This window comes from Mustela lutreola, chromosome 2, assembly GCF_030435805.1.
Source record: "Mustela lutreola isolate mMusLut2 chromosome 2, mMusLut2.pri, whole genome shotgun sequence".
NCBI lineage: Eukaryota > Metazoa > Chordata > Mammalia > Carnivora > Mustelidae > Mustela > Mustela lutreola.
Genome location: NC_081291.1, coordinates 216,606,521 through 216,632,891, shown reverse-complemented (window position 1 = coordinate 216,632,891; position 26,371 = coordinate 216,606,521). Strand labels below are relative to the sequence as shown.

Below are 26,371 nucleotides of genomic sequence, written 5' to 3'. Positions count from 1 at the left end.
AGGAAAGGTAACATCTTTCTTCTCTGAAGAGCTGAGGGCACCTCCCACCCATGAACGTCTCCGGCTACCCATCAGCGATGACGCAGAGAATAAGCAAGAGAAAGCTGTCGGTGGAAACGGTTTCACCAGAAGAGACCAGACCCGGGGAGAGCTTTTCCCTTAGGATTTCCCAGTCTTGGCTGCGGCCCCGAATGACCTGGAGCTTTCAAGACCGCTGATGGTGCCCCCATCCTGTTAGGCCACCCCCGTGCAGGGAGTACCCGTGAAAGGGAGGCAAGCTCTTTCTCTGCTTAACTAGGTTATGGATTAAGCACCAGATTGATCCTTTTTCCAATTCTTTCCTTTGCTGCTACTGATCTGAGTTCAAAGGGGCCACATTGATCCGCTCCTCAGCCACTTCCCGTCAGACCTGATGTGGGTGCTCCCTGCAAGCTCTCCCGGACTGGAAAGGAATCTGGGGTCGGGGAGCCCCACCTACACGACTCACGGTGGCCATTCCGCCAAAATGATGGGCGTTTTGGCATGTCTGTCGTTTTGAGATTTTGACCATGAGATGCATCGGCAGCGCCTCCTGCACGCCCCCTAGCCCTGCGCCCCCCACCCCCAGCCCACAACCCTGGTTTACTCCCCGCAGAAAGGGAGAACGCACCCACGGCCCCCGGGTGGGGAAAGCAAAGGAGCAAAGGCAGAGGCATAAACTGCTAAGTTCTTTTACTCTGAAAAATCCATGTGAAAAGTCAATCTATTTGGATACCAAGCTGTAGCTAAAGTGAAATCTCAGTTCTCTCCCTAAGGGAAAAAAAGGCAAGGAAATAAATATGCTTGAACAGCAACCAGGTTCCTTCTGATGGTCACGGAATCCCAGCTCTGACCCAGTTTCCCTACTTGATTCTCACTTCCTAACTTTCCAGAACAAGTCCACCTCGAGAATCAGCAAGCAAACTAGCAAACTCCCTCCGAGAAATCGACTACACAGAAGATCAGCTCGACGGAATAAACCCTCTCAAACACCTTTCTCCTCTTTCTCATTCCGGCGTCAGGAGGAGTCCGCCCGCGTCGTGTCTCATCTTTCACATATTTTCAAGGGAGGATTCACGGTTTCACGCTAGATAACGTGAACTGTTCCAGCTTCAGAAACTTATCAAAAAGAGGATTTAGTCTATTAAAATGTTCCCAATGCCGAGGTAAAAATGTATCTTGAATACAAGAGCAAACAGTTCTGCAGGAAAACTGGTCTCTGTGTACCTTCTGTTACACAAGTCAGTTCCCGGGTGTCCGTCAGGCTCCGCCTAATGCCGCGGGTCTCCAGTGTCTCCAGTCCGGCCACCCGCACTGTGCACACGGGGGCCCCGGACCTGGCAGGCCTCAAGCACCAGGCAGGTCTCATCAAGGGTCCAGACCCTGGGGACTTCCTTCGCGCTCACCAAGTCGAGGTCGCTTGAGGTCCGGAGGGCTGCCCTGAGGGTCTCCGGGCATCTCTGGAATGTTAACAAACAACAAGTTGACAAGTAAGTGAACGCTTGTTTAAAATGACGAGCTGATGTGGACAGAGCCCCCGGGTGGCGCAGTCGGTCAAGTGTCTGACTCGTGGTTTCAGTTCAGGCTGCGAGCCCAGGGTCCTGAGATCGAGCCCCGCATTCAGGGCGGGGTCTGCTTTAGGGTCCCTCTCCCTCTGCCCCTCCCCACACACTTGCTCACGCTCTCTCTCAAATAACTAAATCTTAGGGGGAAAAAAAGTGATGTTTACAAAATAAATTTTGTGCCCGGACAAGAACTGAACTGCCTGGCAAGGGCCTATATAGATATAAGAGAAGGATCCAGTGGTTCTCAGTGGGAGGCAACTTCGCCTCTCAGGGAACAGCGAGCAGTGTCTGGTGACCTTTACGAACGTCCCAAGTTGGTGGGGGTTGGAGGGGGCTGGGTACAGGCATCCAGGGGTGCCGCCTGCCTACAGTCAGAGGACGACCCCACACCAAAGAATTCTCCAGCCCAGCAGGTTAGCGCCCCCCAAACCCTCCATCTACTCATTTCCCGGGAGTGGCTGCGTGGGAAGGGGGGCGCCCTGCTGAGTGTGACAAGGCGGCCAGGGCATCTGAGCGACGGGTCTGGTAAGAGGCATCTCCGCTTTCTCAGGACTTAAACTACGTGGTTCATTTCCAAGAGAACAAAAGAAGGTATTCGATCTTTAATTATATTAAACCAGTCACAGTAACACTCACCTGACTGAATGTCCTCTGTGGAAGGGCTGGAAATGACACTGGCTGGTGCAGAATGCGGTGGAGTATCTGTCTTTAAGGGTATTAAGTTTATCCTCCTTGATTAAAAACACAGTAAAGGGACACATGGCTCATTAGTGTCCTAGGAATCATTTGTGACAACAAACCTCAAAACTACCTGAAGGAAACATTTAAAACTTCCAGCTGACCAGATGACACAAGGCACTAAAAGCTGATGTGCCCATGTATTGAGTAACTAAGGACTGTGTTCCGTTCCTAAGTTCAATCATCACATTGACAACAGTCCAACCGTAACTGTCATCTAAAAGTCTCAGAACCTGAGGCGCCTGGGTGGCTCAGTGGGTTAAGCCGCTGCCTTTGGCTCAGGTCAAGGTCTCAGGGTCCTGGGATCAAGCCCCGCATCGGGCTCTCTGCTCACCAGGGAGCCTGCTTCTCCCTCTCTCTGCCTGCTTCTCTGCCTACTTGTGATCTCTGCCTGTCAAATAAATAAATAAAATCTTTTTAAAAAAATAAAATAAAAGTCTCAGAACCTGTGATTTTGTCCCACTCCAGTGGTATGATGAACACCCATGCACACAGCGTATGGAAGGCCAGCGGACATGGTTTCTACTAGGGAAAGTTCCAAAACTGGGCAGTGGGCTGCGGCCAAGTCGGCCCATGTGTCGCGCACCTGGCTCTGGGCAGCCCCTCACAGGTGGGAATGGGGACACGACAGAGGTCTGGAAGCAGGGGGGCGGCACTCAGGTCGCTTCTGAAGTCTCTCTGGCCGCATCGGAAGCCCTTACGGGATGTCCCCATTTCGAGGTTGGGGCCTTCTGGTTTCTATTTTGTTTTTCGGCCGCCATGACAAGTTGGTCCCCCGCCAGAAGCTCTTACCGCGGTGTCGTCTTACTCCAGGCCTGCAGCGTGTTCACAGTGACCCTCCGGGACGGGGGCACTCTCGGGTTTTGAGTGCTGGGCTGCAGGCTCTTCTTCTCCTCCGAAGGCACGGCCAGGGCTGGAGATGGTCTCACCTGAGGCGGGGGTGTGCCGGGACTGCTAGGGTCTTGGATTCTGCCCGTGAGGGTCCCCTCGGCCAGCCTGGGTCCTGGCGAAGACCCCTGGCTTTTTGATTTCTTTGCTGTGTCGGGAGTTCTCACGCTTAGAACCGGCTTCTCTTTCAACGGTATTCCCAGTTCATCCTTCTCAAACGTCACGAAGGAGCAGTAGCCGTCCGTGGAGGAGATGGCCAGGAAGGCCCCGTCACTGGACCTTGGTTGCCCAAACAGGAGAAAAGGTTAGAAACTGTACCAAAGTCCAGGCGCCCCTCTCAAGGCTCTCTTTAATCACTAGAAAATGCAAGTTCACGGACTCACAGGCTTCGTGTGAAAGGAGACGGTTTGTGCGCGCCTCACGCCCACCCTGCCCTCCCGCCCCGCTCAACGTTCTCAGGCACTGCGACACCTCAGGACTGTCACCAGAGTCACCCAAAGGAAGGTGCAGGGACCCTTCTCCACCCCCACCCAAGAAGGAAAAGAAGGAAAAAGGTTATAAAGAGCAAGAAGGAGATGGTGCAGGGCAGGCCCGGCGGAGCCGGCATGAGCAGGTGGGGGGGTAAACCAGGGAACCTGGGGGCGCAGAGGACCTCAGCAGAAGGCACACTGACAGCACGGATAACCACGGTTCTGGGGGACAGGAGCTCGCAGGTACGGGCTTCCTGCCAGGAGGGCCTGGCAAGTCCCAACAACCAGGGACCCCACGGGGCCTCCCCTCAGTCTGAGAATTAGAGGAATCCCCAACACATCGGAATGGCTTCATTCAGATGTTACTCTTACACTAGGAAATGGTATTATAGCAAAGTAGAAATGGCTTTCCTTTTAATGTTGATTCCTTTTAAAAGGTATTGGTAGGGGTGCCTGGGTGGCTTAGTCAGTTAACTAAGTTAACAAACTAAGAGTCAGTTAACTCTTGGTTCCAGCTCAGGGCATGATATCGGGATCCTGGGATCGTGCCCCTTATTGGGCTCTGTGTTCAGCTGGGAACCTGCTGGAGATTCTCTCTCTCTTTCCCGTCTGCTTGTGCATGCACACAATCTCTTCCTCAAATCTTAATTTTAAATTTTTATTTTTAAAGATGCTATTTGAGAGAGAGACAGAGCAAGCAGGGGGAGCAGCAGAGGGAGAGGGAGAAGCAGACTCCCCACTGAGCCAGGAATGGGGACTCAATCCCAGAACCCCGAGATCATGACCTGAGCCAAAGGCTGATGCTCAACTATCTGAGCCACCCCAGGTGGCCCTCAAATAAATAAAATCTTAAAAAGAAGAAATTGGTAAATATGGGCCCAAAAAGCCAGCTCTAGTGCTGAAATGCTCCCGACCCCAGGGTCCACTCCAGGGCACCACACCGCACACCCCCTCCCCGCCGGCCACTCACCAGGACACGTCGCTCAGGGTGTGATAATGTATGTTAGACACGTAGCCAAATGGGAAGGGCTGCTGGGTGTCGTACAGGAGCACTGAGTCCTCCGAAGCCACAGCGAACACCAAGCGGTAAGGCAGGCGCACCAGCTCCACGCCCGGCTCCTGCGAGGGTCCGTCTGCTGGGGGTGGGGGGGTTGGGGACAAAGGACAGGAAACAAAGAGCAAATGCAAACGCATTCCTCCAAAGCCCTCTCTCCAGGGACATTAACAGCGCCATTTCACTGAAGCCCGGGTCTGAAGAGAACCACACAGGAACCGGCGAGGACACCGTGTCCTGACCCGAGAGTCGGAGGCCCCAAAGGAGGTTCGAAAGGCCAGGACCAGATGTGGGAATGAAACAGGGCAGGCTGAGGGCCCGCTTTTGGAGAAGGAAAAATAAGGGTCACCGAGAAACATTCTGTGAATGGTCCTTCAGTTGGTTACACGCATTCACATCAAGAATCGAAGAGTTAAAAACAGCCGCTTCTGGCCGGGAACAGGGACCTGATTTACCCCCAACCTGGAGCAACCAACACCAGGCAGATTACACCACATGACCGCCTTCCAGACCTCAACCGCCAGGCACTGAAGGACACTGATCCCTGAGGGACGGGAAGTGAAGAGGAAGGCCTCCATCTGCCTCAGTTTACCACCTGGAGCTTCTGGTCCCAGAAAAGGTAGAGAGAAGCAGCCCACAGCAGCCAGCCTGAGCCGACAGGTGGGAGCTGGGAGCGGGAGACCGGGGCGGCCGGAGCTCGAAGGGGCCTTCTCTGTCTCCAGCCAAGCACGGATGGGCATGAGCATGTGAGGAAACCACCCCAGGACCGAGCAAGAACCACAAGAAAGCCATTCCCGGAGCCCCCTCCAGCCAGGGTGGAAAACCTAGCTCATGGGGCTCTGGTGAGCACACGTCAGGCCAGTCGTGGGGCAATTAGCTGTAGACCAAAGGCCACTGGGGTCTGGTCTAACGAAGAGAAGTAGCTCAATGTTTCCAAGTAACTTCACCGCATCCCAGAATAAAGCTCAAGAATATTTGTAAAAATACATCCGGCATCCACGAAGGTACAGTTCACAATGTCTGGCGTCTAATAGAGAATTACCAGGCCCGCAAAGAAGAAAATATGACCCATAACGAAGGGGGAAATCAAAGCCGATCCTCTGTACGCAAAGACACTGAGAGTCACTAGAGTCACTACGGACACCGTATTCTGCGTGTTCGAGAAGCAAGAGGAAAGATGGAGCACGCTAAGTGGAGACGTGGGGTTTGTGACACAGAAAACAGTGACGCCGAGAGGGAGAAAAACAGGCAGCCTGACCCCCAGGCAGTCTGACCTAACACACGTGTAGATGGACCCAGTGGAGAGGACAGGGCAGGACAGAAAAACGTGGTTGAAATTCCTCAAACTTGGTGAAAACTATAAACCCAAAGATCTAAGAGCTCAAGGAACCCCCAGCATGAGAAACCTGCGGATAACCCCACCAAGGCCCATTGTGATCTTACTGGTTAAAGCCACGAACAAGATTTCTATGTGTACATGGAGGGGAAAAAAACTTAAATCCAGTTCAAACATAATTTCACTGCATAGGAAATGGATGAACGACATTCGACTGCTTCAGCAGAAAAATACGAGTACTCTTCTTCCTTTAATGTTTAAGTGAAGAAAGTGTATTCGGGACAATGCAAAAAACAGACACACATTCTGAGAACACTGGGCTTTGCTCCAGTCCTCCCGAGTAACCAGACTGAATCAAACCCACGTACGTTTCCCCACAAGATAAAGCCAAATCACAGGGCACCTGCGTGGCTCAGTCGTTAAGCGTCTGCCTTCAGCTCAGGTCATGATCCCAGGGTCCTGGGATCAAGCCCCGCATTGGGCTCCCTGCTCAACGGGAAGCCTGCTTCTCCCTCTCCCACTCACGCCGCTTGTGTTCCCTCCTCACTGTCAAATAAATAAATAAAATCTTTAAGAAAAAAAAAAATCACGACCCATAACACTACCGCTGTGCCTCTAGCATACCTTGTTCCGCCACGGGCCTCAGCTCAAAGTAGACGGGACAGCAGCGGACAGCAAGCGTCGCTTTGCCAGGACACGGAAGATGCGCGATAGGCCTGGAAAGTGGGTCATGACCTTTTTAGAAAGGGCACCATTACTCACCAAGAGCAAAAAGAAAGGGTCAACATGTCAACAATATCTTCAACTACATACCTTTTAAGATTTTTCCTGGAGAAAACATAAGTCGTATTTGTTACGTTTTCGCCAGACTCCACACATCCAGCTGGGGAAGCAGGGAGGGAGAAGAGGCGAGGTTTTATAAGACCGAAGCACAGAAACTCGGGAGCATCCATCCCTGGCTTGTGAAATATTTGCCCCAGCTAAGCTGTCTGCCCCGGACAATGCTTCTGTGACTGAGGACAAATACGAACAGTCCCAGTCTGGGTTCGGCGCTTACTCCAGGCTCTACCCGCCTGTCCCCTTCCGTGAGCGGCCCACCCAGCCAGGGCGGCTTCAGGCCTGGGCAGGAAGAGCAGAGCAGGGGCCCCTGGCTATGAAGATGTCCGGCAGGGAGACCGGCCACTTCCTCCCGGAGAAGCGCTCTCTCGAGATCCCCCCAGCTCTGTCCCCGGGTTTGAGCCTGGCGGCCTGTGTCTGCTCTGCTCCTTCCCACCTGCCTGGGGGGCCCGGAGGCTGCCGGGGGACCCAGGCCTCTGCTACAGCCTCGGCCCCCTGCAGCAGCTGACCTTGCTCTGGGGACAGCCCACGCTGGAGCTCCTCCACACGCACCCCAGGATGTCCTTAAGACAAGGCCAGCCCCAGGCAGCGAGGACCGCTGACCACAGCTGCCCTTGGACACCTCTTTCTTGATACCCCACACAAGACATCTCGCCTGCGACCACTCCATCCCCACGGTGCGGGCAGAGGCCCTGCCAGCCCTGGTCCCGCCCTCCCCGCCCAGCCCATCTGAACCAGCCGTGGAGCTTTTCCGCCTTCCCTCCACGCTCGCACAACCACGACCACCAGTTACGACTCAACTGTCTTTCTCTTCCCCTGCTGGGGTTTTCAGTGCAGCTCACAGAATCGGGGTCTTGTCTCCTCCTAACCTGCCGCTGCTCTGCTCCGCCGACCACTCGCCAGCACTAACCCGGGGTCAGGCACCTTTTTACTAGCTGCCTGACATTCACGGTGGTGAGAACACCGTAGCTCATTCACCCGTCTCGTTAATCAGGACAGTTGGTCCAGAGATAGAAACAATAGACACAGTCGAAAATAGACTCTGTCATACTAGGTTTCAGTTCTTACAGACTGAGGCTAAGACGAGGGGCAGACGGGCTGACGAGGACACGCATGTGATGGTGACCAGACTGTTTCCTGAAAGGGCTGTGACCATTCACAGTCCCACCAGCAATACCCACGTTCTGCTTGCCCATTAGCAGCAGGTATTTTCACTTTTTTTCTAGTGTGAAAATAATAAAGAGATACCTAGCTGTGTGTCACTTTAATTTGTTTTTCTGTCACTGAGCGTCTGAACATTATCCCGTGTATGCTGAATGCATAAATCTGCCTTTTTGTATCTTTCACTCATTTTCTTTCTTTTGGGTTTTTCTTTTTTCTCAATTTGAAAGAGCCACTGTATGTGATGTACATAAGCTCTTTCCTGACTGTAAACAGAATTTTCCAGTTCTGTTATTTGTCGACTGATTTGCTTACAGGGTCTTTGCTGTACAAAGGTTGCCCAGTCCAAGTGCCATCAAAACCGTCCCGATTCCTAGGATGTTCTCCTACATGTTCACCTTTTATTTCTTTTAAGATTTTATTTAATTGACAGAGAGAGACACAGGGAGAGGGAACACAAGCAGGGGGAGTGGGAGAGGGAGAAGCAGGCTTCCCGCTGAGCAGGGAGCCCAATGCGGGACTTCACTCAGGCAAACACCTGCTCAAGTACTATTATTTTTCATACTTCTAAAACTGTTCTTGGGGCACCTGTGGCTCAGTCGGTTAAGTGTCCGACTCTTGACTTTGGTTCAGGTGATGATCTCAGGATCACGACATTGAGCCTGTGACAGGCTCCATACTCAAGGCAGAGTCTGCTTGGGATTCTCTCTCTCCCTCTGCCCTTTCCCCCACTCATGCTCTCTCTAAATAGCTAAATAAAATCTTTAAAAACAAACCAAAAAAAAGCTTGTGAAACCCACCTGGTGTGAGGAGCAAAGATCCATCAGGAGTAAAACTCAGTCGACGAAAGAATGACTTCATGCTGTCATCATGAAACATCCGGTAACTTCTCGCCTGTGGCACACAAGTTGAAACACTAATCCAAGTCTTACATTCACAAAAAAGGCTTATCAGGTGGTTTTTCTTTTTCTTAATTTTATATAGTATCATTTATTAGTCACATAATAAAAGATGAAATATATTACAAATCAAATAACCACTCAAGACTACAGGAGTAGGGGCCCCTGGGTGGCTCAGTCAGTTAAGTGTCCAACTTTTGATTTTGGCTCAAATCATGATCTCAGGGGTCGGGGATCGAGCCCCATCATCAGGCTTCGCAGTAAGCAGCAAGTCTGTTTGAGATTCTCTCCCTCTGCCCCCACCCCCACTCTCTCTCTCTCTAAAATAAATAAATCTTAAAAAAATAAAAAAACAAACTGCAAGGGTCTCGTGAACACTAACCACGCATTTGCATTAAGGAGAGCTGTGTGTGTCGGGGCGCCTGGATGGCTCAGCCGGTTAAGTATCTGCCTTCAGCTCAGGTCACGATCTCAGAGTCCTGGGATCGAATCCTGCGTGGGGCTCTCTGTTCAGCAGGGAGCCTGCTTCCCCCCTCTGTCTGCCCCTCCCCCCTCAAATAAATAAAATCTTAAAAAATAAAGGAAATCTGTGTGTGTACATGGGTCTACATGTGCATATATGAGCGTGCGTGCATGCACACGCGCATGCGTGCAGCTCTACAGTTGTTGTTTTAAAAGCCTCTCTGAGAACACAGCACACGGTCAGCAGTGGTTTGGAGAATGAGACAGGGGAGGGAGGAATGCAAGACGACAACCAGGGGCCCTCTGTTCTGTGTGCCCACTCAGAATTTCCAACTTAATGAACACTTCGTATGGAGAAAATCGCCAGCCGCTACACTGGTAACCTATCTTTCCGAATGTGTCTCGAACACCTGTGGGTCGGTTTTCGCTCGGACTCACTGACACTTGATAAACACTAAGCGTTTGGGTCTCCAGGACCCAAAGACCCAGCATGTCCCTCCTCACGGTAGGGGAGCTCTGCTGTGTCACCAGTCATGGCCCATCCGGCCTTGGTCGGCTGCCTGAGGACAGAATTCATACCACGTCCCTGTTTTGTTCCAGTGACCAACCTCCTTCCTTTTGCCTGAAGTGCCTGCGTCTGTAGCCTTATTCCTCCAGGACCACTGGCTCACAGGACCACTGTCCCCCAGCAACACTCTTTCCATACCGGCCAGGACGGCATATGGCCCCCCCTACCGGACAGACACTTGACACCCCTGCCTTCCTGTTGCATAGTGCATAGTGCAGGGTCCCCCTAGGTCAAGAGCTCTTGACCCTCACTACACCTCAGGATCCCATAGGGGCCCTGCCAACCTCAAGCCAAGCGAATCACATCTGGGGGAAGGGGACGGGCACCCATTATTTCTTAATGCTTCCAGGTGACTCCACACTGAGCCAGGGCTGAACACCTCTGTCGATCATCGGCAGCTCTCCCCCGGCCCCCGGATGTCCCCAGTTCCATGCAGTCCAGCCCAGTGGCCTGAGCCTTGACCAGAACCGAGAAAGTACAAGGCAGTTCAAGCGTCGGGGGCCCGAGACCAGTGGTTTAGCCATAAAACGCGGAGGAGCTCGGGACCCCCCACCTCAACTGAAGCCCCGCTCAGGTAGGACGAACAGATTGTACCTCGCCTTCCGCCCCTATTCCAGACAGCATTTTTGAGACATTAAAAGCCACACGTTTCTTCTGGGTGCTGTATACCCTCAGGATCCTGAAGAAAGAAGAAGATTCTGACTGATCTCTTCTAGCGAAGGACGTGTTTGGCATAGAAGCGATCCAGTGTCAAAACTGAAGGCCAGTTAAACAACGTCAGTCTGCAAGACCACCTACAGCACCAGTCGTCACACTGTCCCACATTAACTCACTGTGGCGGAAGCGAACCCCCTGAGGCCGGTCACGAATGCAGTAAGGAACTAGGTCATAACTTTTTTTATCGAATGTTTCAACGTGGTCAAGTAAGACGTACTTTAGGCCTGTCCCCTTCAGGCTCCGGACACTCGGCCCAGTAGCGATTTGTGGGACTACAGTGACATTTGTTTCAAATGGTCTTGCCCTCAGGGATTTGCACGAGTGAGGGAAACACCAACATATAAATTTGGTTGTTGCTAATCCATATTATTCCCATAATGAATAAAACACCAAGATCAGAAAATAAATGCGCATACAATATCAAAGTGCTTCCTTTTCCTGGCCTCTCCTAACTCTTCCACATTGCTGGGCCATCTGGAATCAAAGGTGTTATGATTAAAAGTAGTTGGGTACCTGTACCCCTGGGGCTAATAATAGACTATATGTTAATTAAAAAGTAGAAAATAAATAAAACAAATAAAAGTAGTTGGATAAAAACTCAAAAGGGCTATCTTGACCAAGGAGTAATATATCCAGCACCTCGGATGTTCTTTGTTCCAAGAACACAACTAAATGCAGGACACCAGTAAACATAGCAACAAAACCTCCTTTCAAAAAAGACAAAATATTCTATGTTTCCATTAATTTAAGTGGAGTCATTAAAATCACTGCAGTAAACTATAATCAGAAAATGAAACAGGGGTGTCTGGCTGGCTCAGTCGGTGGAGCACATGACTTGATCTTGGGGACTGTGAGTTTGAGACCTGTGGTGGGTGTAGAGATTACTTAAAGAGAAAATCTTAAAAAAAGAAAAGAAGAAACGTTGAACCCCATCATTAGGTACCCCTTCTTGCATATCATATTTACATAAAACACTTTTTCTTTAAAAGTTGCCCATGAAATTCATATGTAATTCAAAGCTCTCTATGCATTCATTCACCCATTCGATAAAGAGTTACTAAGCACTATGTATAAGGCACTGACCCTAATTAGTTTCCAATGTCTTGTTATGGTTTAAGAATAACATTAAAACCAAATACTTTATAAGAAATCAAGAACATGGATGGATGAAGCAAACCTTGACTCTGCCTTATTATTGAGTAAGTGGGGTTGAAAACACTGCGGAAAATTTAAGTCAACAAAGAAGACAACTTGCCAAACATGAACGTACCTGTCACAGCTCAGGGTAGCAACATACTGACCCAAGGGGTCCCAGGTTACCCCTTGGACGTAACTTTTATGTTCATTGAAGATGGAGATCTTTTGTCCTGCATAAAGGCACACAACAGCATTACGGAAACGTACTCGCGCACAAGCGGAGTCAACTACAGTTTAAGCACGACGCCCTTCATCCCACTCCATCATCCCACGGATGGTTCCGGACGACCTCCGCCCCCCGCGCTGTGTCGCCTCTGAGGAGACAAAGAAGACCTCACACGGCCCACACTCGCAAGGAGCCCGCAGCGTTGGGGGAGAGACACACCCACTGACGGGCCGCATGGGACACAGAGGGACAGCAGCCGGGGCAGCAGCAAGGGTCAAGAAGGGGACAAGCCAAGTTCAGCTGTCCAGGTCGGGCACGACAAGGGGGCGGCTCCTGAAGGAGCAGCTACTGTGAGCAGATCCACGGCGGGAGGGGAGGGCCGCTTAGGCACATGGAGCTATTAATAAGTAAGGGAGAATGCTAGAGGGTCATGTCCCTGGCCAAGATGGCAACACAGGGAGGACAGGAGGTATGTGACTGCAACCCTTGCGGGCAAGGAAAGAAAAGATTCTGCGAATTCAAGATGCGGCCGAGAGAACGCTCAGCTGGGAAGTAACGTGCACGATCAAGACGAAACCGAGGTTCACAGGGTTCACCGTACCCTGGTTAGGAGGTGACAGCAGGCCGGAGGCGAGGGCCCGAGCAAAAAGCAGGGATGGGAAGGGGACTCTGTGGAAAGATTAAACCAGCAGAGCGCAGGGGCTACCCGGATAAAAGGAGGAGGAAGGGGGCGCCTGGCTGGCTCAGTGGGTTAAGCTGCTGCCTTCGGCTCAGATCATGATCTCAGGGTCCTGGGATCGAGTCCCGCCTCGGGCTCTCTGCTCAGCAGGGAGCCTGCTTCTCCCTCTCTCTCTGCCTACTTGTGATCTCTCTCTCTGTCAAATAAATAAATAAATAGATAGATAAATAAATAAATAAGGAGAAGGAAGGCACAAACCCTGGCCATTCAAAGCAAAAACAAAAACACTTCCAAGGTCATTACAAGCGGCTTCAGGGGGTTGCTGGGTGGACTGTCCACACAGACGCTGAAATTAACCCCATCAATGGCCTGGTGAGAAGAGAAGACGACGGGGACACTGGCCGTCCATATTGCCGAGGTTGGAGACTGAGCAGGAACTAACAGAGGTGGGGCAAGACAGAGAGGTCTGGCTGGCCGGCAGGCCTCCAACAGACAGACTGTCACAGAGTGGATAATCCAGAGGCCCAGGGGGCGCCTTCTCCAGCCTGACTCCCTCCCAATGCTCGCGGCTGTGGGAGCACCAGCCGGGAGCACAGTACAAGGCAGCAAGGAAACATCAAGTTTGAGTAACCGTCTGCCGAAGGCAAAAACGGTCATGTGTTAGGCACTAACTGGCTTCTGGCAACTCACTTTTGGCCAATTTTGTAACTTCTCACACGTCTACCATCTCCCCAACTAGAGAACAGATTCCATAAATGAGCGAGGTGTCCTCGGCCGTCCTCGCTCTCAGACAGACACCTGGTCCTACCTTTCCCAACATGGCGCCTTCAGTGCCCATCGATGGCGACGACGGGCTACACTGCCCAAGACCCTGAGTTCCACGAAGGTGAGCCCTGCCCCCAACATGTCCATAACCCCACGCATGTGGGACAGACCTCACTCTGGCACCACGGCCAGGCCTCCTACACTTGGACGGGGACCCTGAAACTAAGTTGGGTCCATGACACAGGCGCCCATCCTGCTGAGCCAGCCACCCATTTTAGTTCACTCAGAAACTCTACTCTTGCCTTTAAGATCAAGCAGGTTATGGGCGCCAGGGTGGCTCAGTCAGTTAAGTGTTTGCCTTGGGCTCAGATCTCGATCCTGGGGTCCTGGGATCAAACCCTACACTGGACTCACAGCTCAGCAGGGAGTCTGCTTCTCTGTCTGCCTCTGCCTCCATGCCTTCTCTCTCTCAAATAAAATCTTTAAAAAATGATAATAATAAAAACAGATAAAGCAGATTAGACCTTTTAGCCACTTACAAGATTCCTTCCCCTGACAATAACAGAAACGCGTCCGCTACCTTTACCGACGTCCCATATGATGGCCGTGTTATCCACAGAGGCAGAAGCCATCAAATTCCCGTCGGCTGCCCAGCAGATATCGTACACATCTTCTAAGTGGCCCCTGGAGTCCAAAGAGGAAAAGGAAGGGAAAAGGCAAATCTCAATGAGAGACAGACCATCAAAAACTTACAGGCACACTCACAGACCATGCATTAGGATTTTAGAAATCTCCACTGGAACTAGATCAGCTGCAACTAGGGTCTGCTATCTTCAGGGGTAGTTACAGCTTTGTAACTGGTTCAGTCTGACTAATGAATATTTTAGAGCAGAAATAAAGCCCATGTGGGGGGGCCTGAGTGACCCAGTCAGTGAAGCGTCCAACTCTTGGTTTGGGCTTAGGTCACGATCTCAGGGTTGTGAGATGGGGCTCCGCGCTGGCTCCACGGCCGTTGTGGAGCCTGCTTGAAATTCTCTCTTCCTCTGCCCTCTCCCTGTCAACCCTCTTGTAAGAAAGAAAGAAAGAAAGATCCATTTTAATCATGTTTCTAAGTCAAAATGCTGGGCACCTGACGGCTCAGTCAAGCATGCAACTCTTGATCTCAGAGTTGTGAGTTCAAGCCTCACGATGGGCACAGAGCCCACTTAAGAAAAAAAAATTTTTTAATTAAAAAAAAAAAAATGCATGTGAGCTAAATGCATTCGGAGCAGTTGGGTAAACCACTCCGGTGGGCGCCCCCGCACCCCAGTTACCGGAGGGTTTTCACGACAGTCCAGTTCTCCTTATTCAGCTGAGCCTCGTCCTCGTCCTGAAAGGCGAGCTGCTCCGGCTCCTTGTTGTCGTTCACCTTCCACAGCAGAATGACAGCATCTGTGCAGCGAGCGATTCAGGTAAGACAAGCCACGCTTCAGGCATGCTCCTTCAGTGCGGGGCTTTCAGGACATTAAACCTTATTTATGTTGTTCAATAGCTACTACAGTCACCGCGAGCGCCTTCTAAGACTCTGGATAGGAAAAACAGGTTTGTCTTCTGATCTAAAACTCCAAAATCAAACTCCTACCAGGTCAGAGCTATCCAACGTCATGTGCAACAGAAGGGTCCCCAGGCCAGGAAAACACTGCAAAGCAGCCGACTAGGTTAACAAATCCTAAGGCACTGCCTAGGAATGGCCGAATAATGAAAAACAAAGAACCACCAAGCAAGGATCGGCAAATTGCTCCCAGCTGCGTAAGCTTCAGCAGACTTAGCGTCCTGACTCCTCAGTTACCTCACCTGCAAAATGGGGTAACAGCATACCTACCTCCTAGGGCTGTCTCCAGGATTAAATGAGTTAATACGCAGAAAACACTTAGAACACAATGCCTACCCCGCGGGGACAAGTGGACACATTAGCTACTCATACGAGCATCAGATACCTCAGCGCGAGGTCATCCATGGTCTGGGTGCTCTGACTCCCTGAGCTCTGCCCCCAACTCACCACACAAATCTGAGCACCACTCGCCTTCCCTCTGAGTGCCAGTCACTGAGCCGGCAGTATGGGCACAAGTGAGGAATTCTGGGAGCCGGAGGGCGAGATCGGCCTTGACATTGGCAGGTGGACACTCTCTACTGCCAACAGCAGGCTTCTGGGCCTCCAAGGCGAAAGGACTGGGCAAAACAAGGGCTGCCCTGTGCAACCTCTCAGCAGACGGCCTGCCGGCCTCCCCCGGGGGCGCTCCCTACTTTCCACCTTTCCCTCTGCGCACACACGCCCTGGACATCATGGCACTGAACTTCACCCGATCTCTTTGCTCCTTCGGCAAATAAAACCTGCAATGTGTTTTATATTTCCTAGTAACTCCTAGACTCTTCTGGTGTCAAAGCATGGTAAAGAGATTTACTTTTTTTGTAGCAGTTTTACGCTATTTAAGTACAAGCAGAAAATAGGAATCAATCTGCTTTCACCAAGCAAACATAATTTAGAGGGCCATTCAGACACTACTCCCCCAAGTGAATTAATTAATTATAAGCGACATGGGAGAGAATGTGATCACTCGGATACTAAACCAGCAATCAAACAAGGCCGGGACAGCTGCACTGGAACGTGGTAAATGGGTAAGCGCCTTCCTACTCGTCTCTACCAATGGAAAGGGGTGAGGGGGTATCGCTGGGGGGAGGGGTGCATTTACAACCAATTCTTCTCAGGTTAAGCTTGCTATCCCCCATCCTCTCATGCTCCTCAGAAGGTTTTTTATAAACTATCTAAATGACGGATTGAGAGGTCAAGTGACCTCTAAAATTGAAAAGCATCCCTAGCTCAGAGCTCACGAACATGAGACACAAAGGTATCTGGTTTCTAAGGAATTTTGAAGGATAATACTCATACTCACCGTCTCCTCCTGATGCTAAAATTTCCCCATTTGGAGAAAACCGCACGACATTGACCGCTTTGGTATGGCGAGTGAGGTTGGACAAAAATTCAACAATGGCCTTTCCATCGGGTCCTTTCGCCACCTTCCAGATCTGACGGTAACCAACACATTTGTTCAGGGAAACATACAAACGAGCACCTACCATACTGTGCTTCCTAAACACAAGACTAGGCTAATTATCAGGAAGAAAATGGTTTTTCTCTTGATACATCCAATGAACTTCTTTCTGAAACAAACTAACAGTCCCATTGCCTGCGGCCCTCCCTCCTACCTCTTTCTAGGGCAAACTGCTCCCCAACAGAAACTGGCTTATTTTAAAATAAGGAGCATGGAGCCGATCAAAGTAGGAAACACACCCCAGGAGCAAAGCTTTCTTTTACTTTTCTGGTTCAGTCAAGGCCCTGAGAAGCTCTGTCTCGGGGCTAGATGACCCAACAGTCTGAGTGTGCGGACACTGGTATTCCAGGAAAGACTGGAGAAGGCGGCCCCCGCAGCCCGTCTCTGCGCCCCCCCAGCCCATCTCTGCGCCCCTCCCCCCCCCCCCCCCCCCCCCGGTTTACCCTGACCGCGGTGTCCACGCCCGCCGACGCCAGTCTGTGGATCCTGCCCGCCGCGCCGGGCTGGAAGTCCAGGCTGTACACCGGCTCCTTGTTGTGCCAGGCTATTTCGCAAGTAATGACTTTCATCCTCCTGAGTCTTGAAGGAGCAAAACAAATTCCTCCGGCGCCGCTCTTTTCCCAAAGACAGAGGAAAGCTGAAAATCGTTGGTAATGAACTGAGTATCAGAGCAGGCAAGGTGTCCTGAACGCTCATCAGGAGCCAGGAGTCCTGCTCCTGAAAGATGCACGCTGTACCGGGAAAGGATGTCCATGCTGACCTCTCTCGAAACACCCTGCAAGTGCCCCTAAAATGCTTCCCTGAGCCGAGGCCGCTGGGCTTCTTTCACGGCTGTGTCCGGAAAAGCAAAATGGGCAGAGGAAATCAAGGGGCCGGGCCCCGCTGCGCGACCGCCCCCGCTTAGTGGGGGTTGGGGGGCGCTCCCGGAGAGCCGGGGGCCGGGGTAGCTCGGGCGAGCGGCTGTCCCGGGGCCAGGGGCCGCCCGGGGGAGGCCGCCTGGGGGAGGGGACCTACTGGGGAAAGGGGGCCGCGCGGGAGGGGGGATAACCACCTCCCAGAGGCGGGGCCACCAGGAGGACGGGGTCGCCCGAAGGAGTGAACCAAGGCCAGGGGGCCAGAGGGGACCCGCCCCCGTTCCCAGGCCGCAAGGGACGGGGCGCTCGGCCGGAAAGCCGAAACCAGGCCCGGCCGGGAGGAGGCCGCACGGGGTCGGCGCGGGGACCGGCCGCCCGAATGCACGCCATTCCGGGGCTATGCCGGGACCCCGCGGCCCGGCCTCAGCGAGATCCTTGCGCCTCCGTCCCGCCCTGCAGGGAGACAGTGGGGACGCGGGAGCCAGCGCCGGGGAAGCAGTACCTGCAGGAACACGGTCAGTCCACCGCTCCGCCGGCTCCCGCCACCGCTTGCGCTTCTTCCCGCGCGCCGCAGGCCCCGCCTCCCGAGGGGCGGGACTGCCCGCGACGCCCCGCCTCATTGCGGGTGGGACTCTGCTCGTCCCGCCTTCGTGTGGGCGGGATTTGCGTGGCGCTCCGCCCCTCCTCCGGGCGGAGGGGTCCAGAGGTGCTGAGTCCTCGAAATCCCTGGCTGTTCCCGCCAGTTCACTAATGACGTGCGCGACCCACGCCTCGGTGGAAGAATAGATGAGTTCATCGTCTCATTCAATTCTTTCTTCCCTTCTTAACTCTTGTAGCAAACATTGTCTGAGCATCTCCTAGGTGCTGGACCCTATGCTGGCGCTGGACGAGCAGTGGAGAGAGAAACTCCCACTGACTGGCCCTCAGGGAGTTGACAGTCCAGTAAGAGGAAAAGAGGGGTCTGGTTGACAGGTGGGGAGGCTGTAACTCCGAGGGCCACCCGAAAGCACCCCGTCTGTCACTGGTCTTTTTCACAGCGAGTGTTTGAGAGCTGTAACCTGCATCTGGCCTCCTCTCGGTCTCTGGAGCTTCAAGCATCAGTGAAACAAAAACTCTTCTCCAACCATCTGTAGTCATGTATGCAAATAATTATTTTAAAAAGGACTGTGAAAAAAATGTGTAAGGAACAATGTGCTCTTACAGTTCTGAGGCCGTGATTATTTTGGATTTGAAGGCTCAAAGGAAGATTGAAGAGAAGAGGGCATTTAACACGGGCTTCAGATGAAATGAAATCTTGCCATTTGCAACAATGTGGATGGAACTAGAGGGTATTATGCTGAGAGAAGTAAGTCAGAGAAAGACAATTATCGTATGATTTCTCTGATATGAGGAATTTGAGACAGGGTGGGAGGGTTGGGGGTAGAGAAGGATAAAAGGAAACAAGATGGGATCGGGAGGGAGACAAATGATAAGAGACTTAATCTCACAAAACAAACAGGGTTGGGTGTCCACGGGGGTAGGGAGAGGGTGGTTGGGTTATGGACATTGGGGAGGGTGTGTGATATGATGAGTGCTGTGAAGTGTGTAAACCTGACGATTCACAGACCTGTACTCCTGGGGGAAATAATACATTATATGTCAATAAAAATAATTTTAAAAATAAAATAATAAAATGGCCTTCAGGTGATAGAGTTTTGGATGAGTGTCTCTGGGAATTGGGAATTTAAGCCACTCACAGTGTACAACAGGGGCACAAAGAGGCAACAGTGGGACTGGTGATGGGAAAAGCTGGATGGGGCAAAAACCCAGAAGTATTTAGACGTGAATGAGGTCATATGGACATGTGTGTCTCAAAAGCAGTTTTCTCATTCTTTATTAACCGGAATCTTGCATATATTAGTCTGGGAGCTTGGCTGAGATGAGATGACAGATGGACATCTCCTTGTGCTGACTAACAGCAGGTTTTTGGGTCTTCAAGACCAAGGGACTTTGAAAAATGAGTGCTGCCCTATGCAACCTTGCAGAAGAGAGCCTGCCAGCCCCCTCCAGGTGGCTCTCCCACTCCCCAACTTTCTCCTCTTCTTTCTCCCTCTCCCTCTGCACCCCTCCCAGGATATCATTGCACTTGAACCTAACCAGGTTTCTTCCTTTTGCAAACAAAAATTTAGAATTTTGGGTTTTTTTTTTTTTTACATATATATTGGCTTTTAGAACATTTTGGAGAGTACAAAACTATGGGGTCATTCTATACCTGGATTGCTTACGTTATACATTATACTGCAATAAGCAGATGTGGTCATAAACACTTGTTAAAAACAGACGTAATAAGTCTGTGCCTCAGTTATGGTCTCTAAATAGCATTTCCCCTGAAAAGAACCACAGCTCCGTGAAGGAATGAATGGCTGTTTCCAGGTCTAGACAGGAAATGTATTAGACCAGCCTGAAATACTTTATTATACCAGAAAGCAAGAAAATTATCAAAGACTATGAGGATTATAGAATAAGGACATAGGAACCAATTTGAAGACCTGTAGCCAGTGAGACAATTTAACATTGAAAAATTGCCACAGTGGATTGAAACACATTAGATGTTAAAATTTATTCATACATAATGATATTAACAGCACCAAAAAGCCTCATTGGTTACCTTTGGGAAACAAGGCATGAGCCAAACATTTATCCTGCCGGTTCTATATGAACTATATGCCTTGGGATAACTAAATAGGTTTTCTTTTTAGACGTCCCACAATTCAGAAGGAATGATAAACTATAACTACTACCATTTCATAACTCCTAATAAAATAATAGATTCAGAAGCAATTATTAATGGATGCTAAACTAAAATCGTTCAGTGAAGACTGATAGGGAATTTCATAAAGGATCATTCAAGATGACAACACCTGAACTGAAATAATTAATCTTACTATAACAAAATGGGGTATCTATCTAAAATGTACCTCTTCGTGTGATGCAACACAAAGAATAGTACCACCTAAGAAGGATTCTCCTGAACAAAGCAAAGTAAAACAAAAGAACTTGAATCTGATTAACCCTGTACATCCACCAACTTATAGGAATACAAGAAAGATTTTCCTAAAAATTCAATGGTATCAAAAACAGGAAAATTCTCAAAACTGTTCTGATTTCTCCAACAACTAAAAAGTAGTAAAACAGAGGAAGAAGAACCTACAGATTTAAAGAAACCTCAGATTGGTGCCTGGGTGGCTCAGTGGGTTAAGCCTCTGTCTCCAGCTCAGGTCATATCTCAGGGTCCTGGGATCAAGCCCCACATCAGGTTCTCTGCTCAGTGGGGAGCCTGCTTCCCCCTCTCTCTCCCTCTGCCTACCTCTCTGCCTACTTGTGATCCTCTCTCTGTGTCAAATAAGTAAAATCTTAAAAAATAAAAAATAAAGAAAGAAATCTCAGAGACATACCAACCAAAAGCAACTTGTGGATTGTTTGGATTCCAACTTGAACAAACCACTTGGAAAAATAACTATGAAATGACCAAAGACCTTTGAATGCAGACTAGATTTGATATTAAAGTTACTAAGGGGTGCCTGGGTGGCTCAGTTGGCTTCTGCTCATGATCCCAGAGTCATAGGATCAGGCCCCACATCAGACTCCCTGCCCTCCCCTCCCTCTCCTGAGGCTCCCCCTGCTTGTACTCTCTCACCCTGTCAAATAAATAAAATTTAAAAATATATTAAAATTTAAGGCATAATAATAGTGTTACTTTGTGGTTTAAAATTCTCATATTTAAAATCTAAAATTGAAAATTTTAAATTTCATATTTTAAAAATAATACTGAATTATTTATAGATGATATGTTAAGAATTTGTTTTAAATTTGGGTCAATAAAGAAAAGAAAAACAATAGAGAAAATCAAAATTAAAAGTCAGTCCTTTACAAAGATCAACAAAACTGGGGCACCTGCGTGGCTCAGTGGTTTAAACATCCAACTAACTATTGATTTCGGCTCAGGTAATGATCTGAGAGTCATGAGATGGAGCCCCGTGTTGGGCTCCATGCTTGAGTCATGCTTGAGTCTGCTTGAGAATCTCCCTCTCCCTCTGCCCCCTCCCTGCTCACATATGTGCACACGCACATGCGTTCTCTCACGCTCTCTCTCAAACAAACAAGCCTTAAAACCAAATCAACAAAAGTAACAAACTTTTAGCTAGACTGACAAGAAAATAAAGAATATTGAAATTACTAAAATCAGAAAAGGGACATTATTACTGATGTTATGAAAATAAAAAAGGATTATTTTGTGGAACAAAAACAGAATACTATGAACAACTGTTTTCCAGCAAACTGGCTAACCTATATGAATGGTCAAATTCCTAGAAACACAGTTTACCAAAACTGAATCATGAAGAAGTAGAAAATCTGAATACTAAAAATTAGTAAGAAAACTGAATCAGAAATCAAAAACCTCCAACAAAGAAAAGCCATGGACAGATGGGTTCACTAGTGGATTCTACCAATTTACAGAAAAATTAACATTAATCCTTCTCAAACTTTCCCAAAAAATTAATGAGAAGGAAACACTTACTAACTCATCCTATAAGGCCATCAATACCCTGATACCAAAGCCAAACACTACAAGAAAAGAAAAAATAGACCAAGACGAATATTGATGCAAAACAATCTAAACAAAATGCTACCAACAACAAATTCAGCAACATACTGAAAGGATTATACATCATGACCAAATGAGATTTATTCCTGGAATGCTGGAATGGCTCCACATGCAAAAATCAATGTAATCCACATTAGAGAATGAAAAGGAACAAAACCACATGATCATTTCGCTTGCTGCAGAAAATGCATTTGGCAAAATTCAAATACTTTCATGACTAAAAATAATAAACAGCAATAAACTGTGGAATAGAAGGAAACTTCCTCAATGTGAGACATGTAATATATGAAAAGTCATAACTTCCTTTCTCTCTGCCTGCCTCCTCTCGGCCTACTTGTGATCTCTGTCAAATAAATAAATAAAATTTAAAAAAAAGGTTCTGGAAGTGGATAGTGGCGATGGTGCATAACAATGTGAATGTACTTAATGCAACTCATCCATAAGCATAACTGCTTATGCTCTGTCAAATAATAAAATCTTTTTAAAAAATTGCTGAAATTGGGGCGCCTGGGTGGCTCAGTGGGTTAAAGCCTCTGCCTTCGGCTCAGGTCGTGATCCCAGGGTCTGGGATCGAGCCCCACATCCGGCTCTCTGCTCCACAGGGAGCCTGCTTCCTCCTCTCTCTCTGCCTACCGATGATCTCTGTCTCTCAAATAAATAAATAAAATCTTTTTAAAAAATTGCTGAAATTAAAGAAGACATAAATAAATGGAAAGACATCCCATGTTCATGGATTGGAAGACTTAATATTGTTAAGATGTCAGTGGTACCCCAAATAATCTATAGATTCAGTATAACCCCTATCAGAATCCCAATGGCATGTTTTGTAGAAATACAAAAACTTGTCCTAAAATTCATATGAAATTTTAAGGGACCCTTAATGTCCAAAACAATCTTCAAGAAGGACAAAGTTGGAGGACTCACACTTCATGACAAAACTTAACCAGAAAGATACAGTAATCACAATGGTGTGGTACTAGTCTAAGAACATACAGACCAGTGGGATACAGAGCCCAGAAATAAACCCTCACTTATGTGGTCAATTTTTTAGAAGGATGAGATTATTTTTCAATGGGGGAAGAGTTTTTTTCAAAAGATGTTGCTGGGAAAACTGGATTCCATGTACACAAAAATGAAGTTGAAATCTTACACCATATGCCAAAACTAATTCAAAATGGGTTAGGACCTATATATAAAAGCTAAAACTATGAAATTTTCAGGTGAAAATGGAAAAAAATCTTTATGACATTGGATTGATCAAGGATTTCTCTTGGATCTGACGCCAAAAGCACAGGTAACAAAATAATTAAGTTCAAATTCACCAAAATTAAAACTCAAGCATGGAAAGACAAGCCACAGAATGGAAGAAAATATTTGCAAATCATCTATCTCATAAGGGACTAATATCCAGAATATATATTTTTACAAAATCATATCCTGCAAATCAACAGCAAAAAATAAACAAGCAAGCCAAAAATGGGCAAAGAACCTGCAGTCATTTCTACAAACATATACAAATGGCCAGCAGACACACAAAAAGAAGTGTAACATCACTAGCCATTAGAGAAATGCAAATCAAAGCCATAATGGTAACCCTTCACACTCATTACATGGCTAATGTTAAAAACAGAAACAAACAGAAAACCCAGAAAAATCAGAGTTGGAGAGGATGTGAAAAAACTGGAACACTTTCTGCATTGCTGGTGGGCATGTAAAATGGTGTATCTTTCTGGAAAATAGTGTGGTTATTCTTCAAACACATAAAGAGTTATCACATAATTCAGCGATTCCACTCCTAGGTATGTTACCCAAAGGATTAAAAACAAAGACTCAGATACTTAAGCAACAATGTTCATAGCAGCATTATCCTTAATAGTAAGTAGGTGAAAGCACCCCAAATATTCATGGACAAAAAAATGAGTATCAAAATGTGGTACACACATACAATGAAATATTCAGCCTTAAAAAGGAATGAAATTGATACATGCAAAATGGATGAACCTTAAAAATGTTATGGAAAGTGAAATAAGCTGGACACAAAAAGACAAATATCCTTGATTCCACTGATATGAAGTACCTAGAATAAGCAAATTCATGCACCAAAAAGAGAGGTTACCAGGGGCAGGGAGGAATGGAGAGTTATTGTTTCCTGGATACAGTTTGTTTAGGATGAGAAAGTTCTGGGGGCGCCTGGGTAGCTCAGTGGGTTAAGCCTCTGCCTTCGGCTCAGGTCATGATCCCGGGGTCCTGGGATCCAGCCCTGCATCGGGCTCTCTGCTCAGCAGGAAGCCTGCTTCCCTTCCTCTCTCTCTGCCTGCCTCTCTCTCTGCCTGCCTCTTGGCCTACTTGTGATCTCTGTCAAATAAATAAATAAAATTTAAAAAAAAAAGTTCTGGAAGTGGATAGCGGTGATGGTGCATAACAATGTGAATGTACTTAATGCAACTCATCCTTAACAGTTAATTAGGAAATTTTTTCTTTTTCTGCAATAAAAAAAATTAATGAGTTAATATTTGTAACACACACGAGAAATATCATGAAAGGGGTTTAAGTAAATGGGAGTATAGGTAATTACAAGACTGACCATGTATGGGTATATGGGAGTTCATTAAAAGTTTCTTTTCTTTTTCTTTTCTTTTCTCTTCTTTCTTTCTTTCTTTCTTTCTTTCTTTCTTTTTCTTTCGTTCAAGATTTGAGAGAGAGAGAGAGCATAAGCATGAGCAGGGTGAGCGTGACTGGGAGAAGCAGAGTCCCGCTGAGCATGGGGCTGACATGGGGCTTGTTCCCAGGCCGCTGAGATCATGACCTGAGCCAAAAAAAGAAAAGGCAGAGTCTTAACCGACTGAGCCACCCAGGCACCTGAGTTTCTCTATTGCTGTATACATTTGGAAATTCCCATAACAGAGTTTAAAATATGAGACTGAAAAAAATCAATTTAAGAACACAGTAAATTAGTGAGTAGTGAGAAACTACTGGTTAAGAGTGATTATACTGAACAGTATATATTACTAGGATTACATATTTTATATAATTATTTAACTACTATTACTACTACTAAATAATATATAAGAAGTTATTGTGCTAGACCCCTGTATTTCCCTACCAGGAAAAGAGATAACAGGTGTCTACGTGACTGTGTCACTTCTCTTGCTGTTGGCTGCTCAGTCAGTTCACAGCCCTGGAACTCCGGGTCCTACTGCAAGTCTACGAGCACCTCTCCCTGGGAATGAGCTGCCGTACAGCGAACTGACTGTACTGAGTGAACTGAGCTGCAGTAGCTCACTGCCTCCGTGAGCTCCACGTTATACACACAAACTGCTTTAAGTCCGCCTTGGTTTAGATCACAGTACTGACTTTCAAAACACTGGCCACAACTGTTAACAGCATTTACCAGGAAACCCATGGGAGATTAGGAAGGCTGTTGACTCACAGACTTTATGAATATAAAGCATTTTGTTAGGAGGGTTACAGCCAAATTCTGGATAGCTGCGTAGCAAAGATATTCATAACCTAAATATTAGGTTGGGATAAAAGTTACTTTGAGTCAAACCTGTTCTATGTATTATTACCAGGATACTGAGTCCTGATCACTTTGCACAAAATTAACAAGGAAACCTGGGGTTCAACTTGTACATGTGTGAACTAGGAAATTGCATTTACTCACAACTCATTATTAGAATGTGTACAAAACTTACTGGAGTTGCGACTCCTACTTCAGTTTTAGAAGAGCTAATTCATTCTCTGGGACTTCACTCATGTAATAACCACCTGTGTCCCAATGGCTTGATTTACCAAGACTCTCCTCTGGTCTTGAGGTCAGATGGAAATTAACTCTGTGATCACAAAACTTAATTCTAAGTATCATATATATAGATATACTAGTATTCCTTTTCTGAAGTGTGGTCAGTGTCCAATCTGAAAGACAAATGTATGGAAAAACATGAACCCAGTGGGTCTCACTCCTCTCCAGTATTTATGAAGACAGTGTACACAGTAAGATTTAACCTATTGTGAATTTTCTGAAAGCTAGTTGTGTGGATGGTGTTTGTAGCTATGTTGGCACAGGCTTTTAGTTCCTTTAAAGCAGTTAAAACAAAGAACCCAATAGAAAAGAACAGACAAACAGTATGATACAGTACACAGAAAAGAGAAATTACAATGGTCAATAAAACATGAAAGCAAGCATGTTCAGCTGAGACAAAGAATGCAGGCTGTCTTTTTTTTTTTTTTTTGTATGTCAGATTAGTAAATTTGATGGAGAGA

The 26,371-nt window shown here is 48.0% G+C and overlaps 1 protein-coding gene across 2 annotated transcripts; it reads right to left on the bottom strand.

The window, feature by feature from the left end:
* Positions 1-694: 694 nt before the first annotated feature.
* CHAF1B (chromatin assembly factor 1 subunit B) lies at positions 695-18,051 on the bottom strand. Of its 2 annotated transcripts, none has more exons than XM_059164696.1 (14): positions 17,966-18,051; positions 17,053-17,246; positions 16,451-16,583; positions 14,834-14,951; positions 14,101-14,204; positions 11,984-12,080; positions 10,591-10,675; positions 8,868-8,961; positions 6,883-6,952; positions 6,694-6,785; positions 4,650-4,815; positions 3,114-3,488; positions 2,220-2,314; positions 695-1,478 (listed from the first exon to the last, which is right to left on the bottom strand). In XM_059164696.1, exons 2-14 carry the CDS (start codon positions 17,176-17,178, stop codon positions 1,387-1,389), a joined length of 1,647 nt encoding a protein of 548 aa, XP_059020679.1. In that variant the 5' UTR covers positions 17,179-17,246; positions 17,966-18,051; the 3' UTR covers positions 695-1,386. The 2 variants fall into 2 exon arrangements, with proteins under 2 accessions (XP_059020679.1, XP_059020680.1); XM_059164697.1 differs by having other exon boundaries at positions 4,650-4,812.
* Between the last annotated feature and the right edge of the window lie 8,320 nt (positions 18,052-26,371).